The sequence below is a fragment of the Sinocyclocheilus rhinocerous genome, unplaced genomic scaffold (genome assembly GCF_001515625.1).
Source record: "Sinocyclocheilus rhinocerous isolate Xijiao unplaced genomic scaffold, SAMN03320098_v1.1 scaffold26, whole genome shotgun sequence".
NCBI classification, from domain to species: Eukaryota; Metazoa; Chordata; class Actinopteri; order Cypriniformes; family Cyprinidae; genus Sinocyclocheilus; species Sinocyclocheilus rhinocerous.
In genome coordinates, this window is record NW_015648545.1 from 160,144 (window position 1) to 170,151 (window position 10,008).

Consider the following 10,008-nt stretch of genomic DNA (forward strand, 5'->3'; position numbering starts at 1 on the left):
ATGAGAACCACCATTTACCTGTGATATTTATCATTATGAAATATAGGTCCTAGAACTGGTATAACTGCTCCTGCACCTGAACTGCCAGTGACACCAAATTCATTCATGTACTGGACAGAAAAGTATACCTTGAATGCAGTATAAGCCTGCTAAATGTGTAAATGTAAATATAGAATATGCATAAATGTTTATTACATTATTACATTTTACAAACACTTTTATCCAAAGCGCTATAAATCGTCACAGAGCCAATAATATTCATAGTGTACAATGTTTATTAGAAAGCTATAAGTCTGCACTCTGTCTGTTAACTTATAATAGTGAAGTACATGCATAGCTGCCTTGAGTTTCTACAGAAGACCCTGTAAGTGTTTGAGGCCCAGCCTGCCACTACAGAGTCTACAGAAAGGACCCCTTGACAGCCATTGGCTAAGGACAGTCATGTGTGTGGGGTGGAGAGTCGCTCTGTCAATAACTCTGGACTTTCAGGAAGTTCTCATGGAATAGCTACTCCTCTATTACCGAGAGAGAAAGAGAGAGCCGTAGTGTGTGAGAGAGGGGGGCTGCTCGCAGAGCTGGGAATGGATATGGCCAACCTTTTCAAACACTTCTTTCGTGAGTACAGTATTTATTGTCTTTTCTATTGAAGGACTAAAATAACACTTTTGCTTAATACAGTTGTTGCCATTCCCATGTATTCATGTATTTTTGACTTAAATCTCTGAAGAAAGAACCGTTTCTGTGAGTTTCTTCATACTGGATGTGATTTTTAAGTTATACTTGTGTTGTCAGCCCTTTGTAACTGCTGCTGTGGATATTTTGCCATCTATGATCAGCTGAAAGTGGGCGGATAAGGGTTTCAAAGACTGAATGCACACAGTATAATGTCTTCACAGTCTATTTTTCAGTTTGGTATTATTCAGAATATATGTTTCTCCTCTATTATATTAAGAATATGAAAACATTATTAAGTGTTGAAGTGCATAATGATTTGGTTTTTCTTTTGGTGACTTGTGTGTCTCTGGGTTGTAAACCTGGATGAGCCACTCATATAATGTCATACGCACAACTGCGAGTACATTGACATACATTTTACAGGGCAGTTAGGCTGCACTCAGGTACTTCAAATACTTTCTTCTTCTATAAAATTGGCAATAAGAGAGGGAGGAAATAGCACCAGGCCCTTCGGGGGTTGCTTGGACACTCTTAAAAAACAATAATCAAAGCAGAAACCCGTACAGGCTCCCTCAATCTCCTCTACTGTCAACTTGAGCTGCTCTGTGAAGGCAGCCGGAAGCTCTCTAATTCAAAGCAGATTTCTAGCGCAGGAAAACAGAAGGATGTGAGGCAATGAATAATTGAGGCCTTTGACTCTGGGGTTTCTTTCTCTCTCATTACGTTCTTCTTCCCCTTTGTAACACATTCAGCATTTCAAAGTGTTTTATTCCCCATATTACAGTGGACAAGACAGTGGGGCGTCGTGACTTGGCAGAGTGAAGCAGCAGATCTTGGAGGACAAAAGAACAGTAGCAATGGGACAGAACACTTCAACAGATGAGACTCCTTATTTGCGTTAGCTTTTTTCCACACTTGTTTTGTTTGCTCACTACTGAATAGCCAAACTTGAAAATTCAAGAGAAGAGGGGAAAAATTGCAGGCTGTTCTGATGGCCTCCTGCCAGCTCTCTTTCTTGCTCTCTATGTCTGCCTTTCTTTCTCTCTCTGTCTGTGCATTAGTATGCCGTGGAAGTTCGGAGAAGCTATTGTGTACCAAACTGAGGCGTGACCGATTCCAGCACAAAAGGAAAATGTCTCAAGTTTTAGTTGTGTTATTTTGCATTCAAAAATCTGTTGCGGAAAATCAGCCACAAAACAAAACATATCGTTGGTTGAAATGGGAAAAGAAAAGGGCAGAGCAGCTGTGAGGTCAAAAGTGAACAGAAACACATGCTGAAGTTCATCACGGGTTTGCATTTGTGTGGATGCGTGTGTTGCGTCGCTCTGAGAATTAACGGCGCTACCTTTGCTGACAGTTCTTGGATGCTACATCTGTTTGTGAAGAGGCTATTTGTCTCATGATATCATTGGTTGAGTGAGCTCAGCCCGTACAGAAACAAAGGCGGGGTGATTTGGCTGTGTTCGCTCGGTTTCTGTCGTGGATATGAGAATGCAGCTTGCCACGGGTCACATTACATTGATAATCACACTCAGCTTTTTCAAAACCTGGGCTGAGCGAGAGATCTCATTCAATACTGATGACAACACAATTAGGTCAATCCAAAATGTTCAGTTATGCTTCTTTGGAAAAATGGTGAAATTGGAAAAAAGCCACATGCAAACTTTGCCAGACATATGCAAACTCATTTCGGTTACAAACCCTCATCATTGCATCTCTGTTCAGTTTTGAGTTGAAGTCCACTCCAAGACGTTATGACCATCTCAGTGCTGTTCCCAACCTCTTTTCATATTGAACTTTTGTGTTGCCAAGGTTTTTACTTTAGGATGAATTCTGCCTTATCTCTGCTTTTGAATGTTTTTCCGCATGTGGAAAACTGGGAAATTGACTGGTAAGCTGAGCTGCTGTTATTCTGGCTGTCAGAGGAAATGAAACAAAAGCAGACAGGACACAGTGCCTCACGCTCCGACCTTGAGTCACTTCATGAAGACAGTTAAGATCTGCGTGGATCCTGCTTTCATTACCGTTGTCTGGAATTTCCATTGAAATAAAAATTCGACTTCATTGGCTTTTCCACACGTCTGCATGATGGTTTTACCTCTTGAATTGGTTGCGTCACAGATGACCATGACAGCGATTTATCTCCGACAACTTGTTTCCCTCCAATGCTTGTGACTTTTTGTTTCCATGGTCGTTGGAATACAGCGGCTGCTACGGATGAGTTTGGAAAGTTTAATTTTGATGGAGCAGATGAGCTCTGTAATTCCACACATATGAATGAGTTAACTGGATCACGAGGCTCTTTTACATTTCAACACGCTGTCCCACTTTTTTTGTGCTGGTGTTTATTTTACAGGAAGCTCTTCTATCACTCTTCTGCGTTTTCTTCCTGTTGATATTCATGGATGGGCAAAAAATAGATATCCTTTTCATTTTTTTTTTTTTTTTTTACCATTTCTTGGACATTCTTATAACTGTGTTTTATAGACAGTACAAACAACTCTAGTTACGTATGGATCTCTGGTTGAAGGGAATGATGAATATGTTGATGAATGAGTGTATCAGTGGGGTATACCAAAAATAATTGTGTAATTTACATACACCAGCTATATTTCAGCTGAAAGACTATTCAAAAGTTTGGAATCATTATGAGAATTAAAAAAAAAAAAAAAAAAAGATACCCCATTTACATATACAAGCTACATATATGCTAAAACTATTCAAAAGTTATGACGATTTTAAAAATAATATTTAAAAAATAATAATAATCATAGATCTGTTAACCAAAGTGCCACTGATTTTTGAAATAACAGTATTATATTTTATACATTTTACAGGTAAAATATAATTTAAAATGTATAAATTCTATTTTAATCATTAAAAATGTAAAATAGAATTTAAAAGGCATACATATATAAATTAAATATTAGTTTTAAAATATGTCAAATTTAATATTTTATTATTTTGGTCTGGCAACTTTCGTATTATTAGCACTGTTGAAAATGTGTGTAAAACATATATTTTTTTAATTGCTTGAGTTTTGAGTACACTCACATTTCTGAAGACCAATTTTAGTTTCAACAAAGGTCAAAAAGAAACATGTTTCTGTAGAAACTCATCAGCCTATTGTTCTTCTGAAGACTTTTCCGTGAACTGCTCTCCAGAAAGTACAGAACAAACTGGATCTAACCAGTACAGAGAGAAGTGGATGGCTGCTGCACAACAACAAAATGAGGAGCACATCAGAGTCTCTAGTTTGAGAAACAACCCCCTCACTGGTGCTCAGCTGGCTGCTTCATTGAAAACTACGTGTCAAATGATCCGTTTCATCAGCAACAGTGAGGAAAAGACTCTGGGAAGCTGCTGGCCTTTAGACAGAGTTTAATCTGAAACTTAAATAAGCTAATAAGAAATTGTGCTGTTGTGGGAACTGTTCAGTTGCGAGGCCGGTGAGAATTGCCCTAAATGCCTATAACACCCGTGGGAAGTGCTGTGGAAAGCATGAGATGAAACTTCAGGTGAATTAGTTAATTTAATTTGATGCATCCTTGGCGAACATGTATCAGTTTATTTTAAAAACTTTCATAGTGATTCCAAACTTTTGAACGATAGATATTTTTTGCTCCATATTTTTTCTCTTCCTGTGTATGCAGAGACATTTGTTTTGAAGCTTGGTAGATACCTAATAGTTGCAAATGATTATAATACAGCTTCTGCATCTTTGCATCTTTATTATGATCCAAATTATTCCAAAAGAAGAATGAGATGTTGACAGGAATGGGTGTGTGTTTTATCATTTGTGTAGACACACAGACTCATCCAGTGGATTCAGGCCCAGAAATGAGTGTTTTAAACTGATCAAAATTGATGTTTCATTACCCAATCACTAAATTGGAATTTCAGGGTGTGTTTTTCCTGACTTGATTTAGTAGTCATGTAAAACAGTTTATGCAAGAGGGCAAACCTCAATTTCTCAGTGTTTACATTATTGGCATACTCAAGTCATGAAGACACAGGATGATAGTTGGTCTAAATTATTTGCAGATTTGAAGTCTGTAGCATATAAATTATTAGGGTTTTGGCTGTCAGTCTGTGATTGTGCAACGGGAACATTGTTGTTGTACAAATTTACCAAAAGTGGGACAGAGGAAAATAATGATTCTGTAGAAAATACAAAAATAGATATTTTCTTTTTTTTTCTTGTACACTTTACATATAAATTGTTATATGTAAGTGGACTTTTATGTTTTTATTGTATGAATAAGATGTACCTCTATGTATTTTTTTTAAAGAAATTAACACTTTAATTTAGCAAGGATGCATTCAGTTGATCAAAAGTGACAGTAAACACATTTATCATTTTGCTAAATATTTCTATTTTAAATAAATGCTACTTTCTATTCATCAAAGAATCCTGATAGAAATGAATCATGGTTTCAAAAAAACAGCTCAACTATTTTCAACATTAATAATCATATCAGTGTTTCTTGAGCAGCAAATCAGCATATGATTTCTGAAGGTTCATGTGACACTGAAGGCTGCTGAAAATTCAGTTTAGCCATCACAGGAAAATATAGAAAACTGTTATATTAAATTATAATTATATTTCACAAAATTGCTGTATTTTTGATGCAGCCTTGTTGAGCATAACAGACTTCTTTTAAAACCATTAAAATAGCTTTCTGACCCCTCACTTTTACGTTTGCATAATAGGACTAGGTGTTATAGTTCATTTTTTGTTACGTTTAGGAGCTTCAAGTTCAATTTCAAGGGACTGAACTCTGAAGAAACAAAAATAACAGGATTTGTCTTATTTGGGGATTAACTGTGGTCTCATATGAATATATGAGTGTAACCTTGACAATTTCACATTATAAAACTAAATTATGTCAGTTTGTAATGGTAAAGTAAGACTATGCTAGCTTGTGAGTATTATGTTTCTTAACAGCACATTTGCTATAAAGAAACATCATTGTCCAAATGCTCATATTACATAATTCTTTTCTCCAGGGATTGGGAAGGTGAAGCAGAAAGGCTGTATGCGAGATTTGCCCTCCAGCACAGAGAAATATGACTGCGATGAGAGACTGTATGACCTCAATCTCCCCGCACTGGTGAAGTTCAACTACACCGCAGAGCGGGGCGATGAACTCTCCTTGGTGAAGGGCACAAGGGTCATCGTCATGGAGAAGTGCAGTGACGGTTGGTGGCGAGGAACTTATAATGGCCTTTCTGGATGGTTTCCCTCCAATTATGTCACAGAGGATGTGGATGGGACGATGAGGGGCGACTCCATGGACTCTCTTAAAGACAGACTGGCATCTGTGGGGCACAATAACAATGGCTCTCAGGTTCTGGAGACTGTACAGGCACTTTATCATTTCAGCTCCGGCAATGTCGAGGAGCTGAATTTCAACAAGGATGAACTTATGGATGTGTTGGAGAAACCTGAGAATGATCCTGAATGGTGGAAGTGTAGAAAAGAAAATGGGCAAGTGGGTTTAGTGCCCAAGAACTATGTTACAGTTGTACAAAAAACACATAGAGAACTGGGGAATTCAGGACCACTTTCTTCAAACTATGACATTAAGCCTTCTATGGACGGAAAGTTTGGAGGAAAACCATGGTACTATGGCAAACTGACACGGCATCAGGCTGAGATGGTATTGAACCAGATGGGAGTGGATGGTGACTTCCTCATCAGAGACAGCGAGTCTACGGTAACTCAGTTTAATTGAAATTGAGATAATTTAATTTAATTATATTTAACCAGGTGGTATCCATGACATTTAGCATTATTTACATATTTATTTAATACAATAGTTCACCCAAAATTAAAATGTTACTCCAAATTTACTCAACTTCAGGCCATGCAAAGTGTGATTTTCATGTGAACAAATTCAGCATGCCATCACTTATTCACCATGATCCTCTGCCGTGAATGGGTGCCGTCAGAATAAGACGATAAAAGCTGATAAAAACATCACAATAATCCACAACCCAACTCCAATCCATCAATTAACCTTTTGTGAAGTGTTTGTAATAAACAGATCCATCCTTAATAAGTTTTTAATTTTAAACTGTTAAAATATAAGTCCTAATTGTCTCGCCTGAATCAGGAGACAAATATGCACAGATCAAGTACCATTTACAAGCGAAAACAGTCCAAAATAGTTCTAAACAAATATGTCTGTTGATTTTTATGTGAAAGGACAACAGAGGATGATATTTTTCACTGGAGGAAGTGTTGTTATGGATTATGGACTCCAGAAGTTTTATGGACTTTTATGGACTTTTTCCAGAAGTGACGGTTTAAAGTTAAAACACATTAATGATGGTTGTTTCTTACAAACACACAGCTTTTCACTTTACAAGATGATAATTGATTGACTAGATTATTGTGATGTTTGGACAGCTGTTTTTATCATTCTGACGGCACCCATTCACTGCAGGGGATCCATTGGTGAGCAAGTTATGTAATGCTAAATTTCTACACCTGTTCAGATGAAGAAACAAACTCATCTACATTTTGGATGGCCTGAGGGTGAGTACATTTTCAGCACATTTTAATTTTTGGGTGAACTATAATTAGACTATGCAGAAAGTCACAAACATTTTCATTGTGCACAACGTTTCATTTTTTACTTTCCAGCCAAACGACTTCTCCATCTCTCTGAAGGCAGTGTACAAGAACAAGCATTTCAAGGTGCAGCTAAACGATGGATTCTACTGCATTGGTCAGCGCAAGTTCAGCTCCATGGAGGATTTGGTGGAACATTACAAAAAGGCTCCTATATTTACCAGTGAACATGGAGATAAACTGTACCTGATTAAAGCGTTAACCTGAGCCTATTAAGAGTTACAGACTCTGTAACATCTAACCCTGTTATTCATCAGCAACAACATGAAACTATGTTGACTGTGCATTAAGATAGTGTGGAAACTCTTTTGATTAAATGTTTAAATGTAAATGTTAGTGTATTTACAATTACATACAGTAAAAATGTGTTTGCTTCAGCATTGCTCCAATTTAGGATTTTCAACATTTAAATGCAAACTCAGGATGATAAGCTATTTTTGTAATTGTACAGCTGTTCCAGTGCAGCAGTCCAAAAATAATTTCCTCACTTGCCCTTAGTGTGTACTTTATGTTCATGCTATAGGCTTATTGTGATTGTTCAGTTTTGAAGTGGTAAGAGTGTTAAAGGGGTGAGCGATTTCACTTTTTTAACGTTAGTTAGTGTGTAATGTTGCTGTTTGAGCATAAACAATATCTGCAAAGTTACGAGGCTGGAAGTTCAATGCAAACGGATATATCGTCTTTCAAAATTCTGGCAGTTTAATGCCTACAAAAACAGCTGGTAGGGACTACAACCAACTACTTCACGGGTTCGTGACATCACAAACCCAGATAAACCCCGCCCTCAGTAAAAGGCAGAAAAGGGGGCGAGGCCATGCTGCGCTGCTTTAGAGAAGAGGAAGAGAAAACTAGAGGTGCACGTAAAAATCTATTCATATATGAATTGCGATTCTGTCTTCTAACGATTCTAATGGATTCACAAGTTTCAAAATCAATGTTCTAAAGCAGTGGTTCTTAATACTGTTCCTCGCGTCGCCTGCTCGGCCTCTCTCTCTCTCATTCAGATCATCAGCTCAGTGAATACACTTATTTTCACATACTATAGCTATGAGAAGCGTTATACATGGCGTGCAGTTGCCGTACTGTATTAAAGCTTTAATCAGGATAAAACCGTATATTAAAAGCTAACATAAGCAGTAGCATTTACAAATAACAGCGTATCTAAAAGTATGAGACAACAACAAACAAAAAACATAGGCCTACCATTAAAAGCCGTGTTTGCACAGGTTCTGCACGATTCTCTTCAATAATATCCTCTGCTTCTCAATCGGGCTCAAACTGATAAGCGATATTAACGACGCCGTTGTTTACAATACAACCGGAGCTCATGCCGGATGCCGCTGAGGTGAGGGGCGGGACATTTAGATGCACACTAGAGGCGGTTTAGCCAATCACAACACACTGGGCTAGCTAACCAATCAGAGCCCATCGCCTATTTCTGAGGGAGGGGCTTCATAAAAGAAAGAAATGATCAGCACATTTCTCAGAGAAGGGACAGGGCGGTGTGAAATAAAGGTAAACTATGTGAAAAATAATGCGTTTTTTTATTTTTTATGAAGCATTAACACATGTTAGACTGCAACCCATAAACACAATCAAGCCTAGAAAAAAAACAGTGAACCACCCCTTTAAGCTGAGTCAACATGAGACGCAAGCCATTTTATTTCTGTAAAGTGATGTATTTCCGAGATGTAATGTAATCCACCGGGAACACAATGTAATCCGCGCTATGTAATCCATTTGGAACTGACTGGATCATGAAAAGTGGGTGTGAGTTTGTGGTGGATTGTGGAGAAATGCTGCCATTTGCAAAGACGTGAAGGCTGATGGTAATTTTATCCTTGAGAGCATCTTGAAAAACCCCAACTTCTTTTTCACACCAATCTTATTACTGTAAAACCAATGAATGTTAATTATTTACAAGTTTTTAGAAATGCTTTTACTACAACTCGCTCCCATTCACAACTCGTGTTCAGATTGACCAGTTCGGGTGTTAAATCTGGATTCTGAAGCAAAGTAAGTTTAGAAGCGCTGTTGTATGGAGCAAAGTATGAAAATACACACATGTAAATGCAGAAAAAAATGGGATTGAGATTCTTAATCTAATTAAACTACATGATGAATTTTAGATAAAGCAAGATATGCATATGTAAGACGTGACTTATGTAGCGGCATTTGAAATCCCTGGAGTCTGTTTGGAAAAAATCTAATCAACCCAAGAGCCCACTACAGATGAAAAGAAAAAAAAAAGCACAGCAAGAAAAATATGACATTTCATATTCATACAATATGAAATGTAAACATTAATACCATAATAAAAATGCCTTCCTCTACAGAAATATATTTGATATGAAAGTTACATATCTTATATTAGGAACCTGTTGTACAACGTAAGGGGAAATATATGAAATGTGATGAGTTAGATAATAGTTCTTTCTGTTTGTTTTGCTGTTTATTATTGGGCTGATGTGTCCCTGATTTGTTGGCTTGCTATATCTGACTTTTTTATGCTAAAAGAAATTATGATACCTAGAAATAGACACCCATGTCTGTCTAGTCCATGTCTGTTAGCTTTGAGGCCATCTATATGTGAGTGTATTACAAAACATTATAGCTTTTAGTGAATACATATGCATTTCAAATACTCTTTCTCTTCCTGGAAAATGGACCAAAAATACAGATGACTCATCCTG

General features: G+C 37.3%; 1 protein-coding gene across 4 annotated transcripts; it reads left to right on the top strand.

The window, feature by feature from the left end:
• Positions 1-525: 525 nt before the first annotated feature.
• Positions 526-7,949, top strand: LOC107709892 (cytoplasmic protein NCK1-like). Of its 4 annotated transcripts, none has more exons than XM_016514555.1 (4): positions 548-615; positions 1,460-1,572; positions 5,686-6,395; positions 7,328-7,949. In XM_016514555.1, the coding sequence occupies exons 2-4, from the start codon at positions 1,533-1,535 to the stop codon at positions 7,520-7,522; spliced, it is 945 nt and encodes a 314-aa protein (XP_016370041.1). In that variant the 5' UTR covers positions 548-615; positions 1,460-1,532; the 3' UTR covers positions 7,523-7,949. The 4 variants fall into 4 exon arrangements, with proteins under 4 accessions (XP_016370042.1, XP_016370041.1, XP_016370044.1 ...); XM_016514558.1 differs by lacking the exon at positions 7,328-7,949 and adding an exon at positions 7,091-7,125; XM_016514557.1 differs by lacking the exon at positions 7,328-7,949 and adding an exon at positions 6,543-6,671.
• The last annotated feature ends 2,059 nt before the right edge of the window (positions 7,950-10,008 follow it).

Excerpts from the sequence above, each read along its gene's own strand:
- LOC107709892 (XM_016514555.1), top strand. The coding sequence starts at position 1,533 with ATGGGACAGAACACTTCAACAGATGAGACTCCTTATTTGC. Across the intron at positions 1,573-5,685 it reads AGATGAGACTCCTTATTTGC|GGATTGGGAAGGTGAAGCAG; the intron begins GTTAGCTTTTTT and ends TCTTTTCTCCAG. Across the intron at positions 6,396-7,327 it reads TCAGAGACAGCGAGTCTACG|CCAAACGACTTCTCCATCTC; the intron begins GTAACTCAGTTT and ends TTTACTTTCCAG.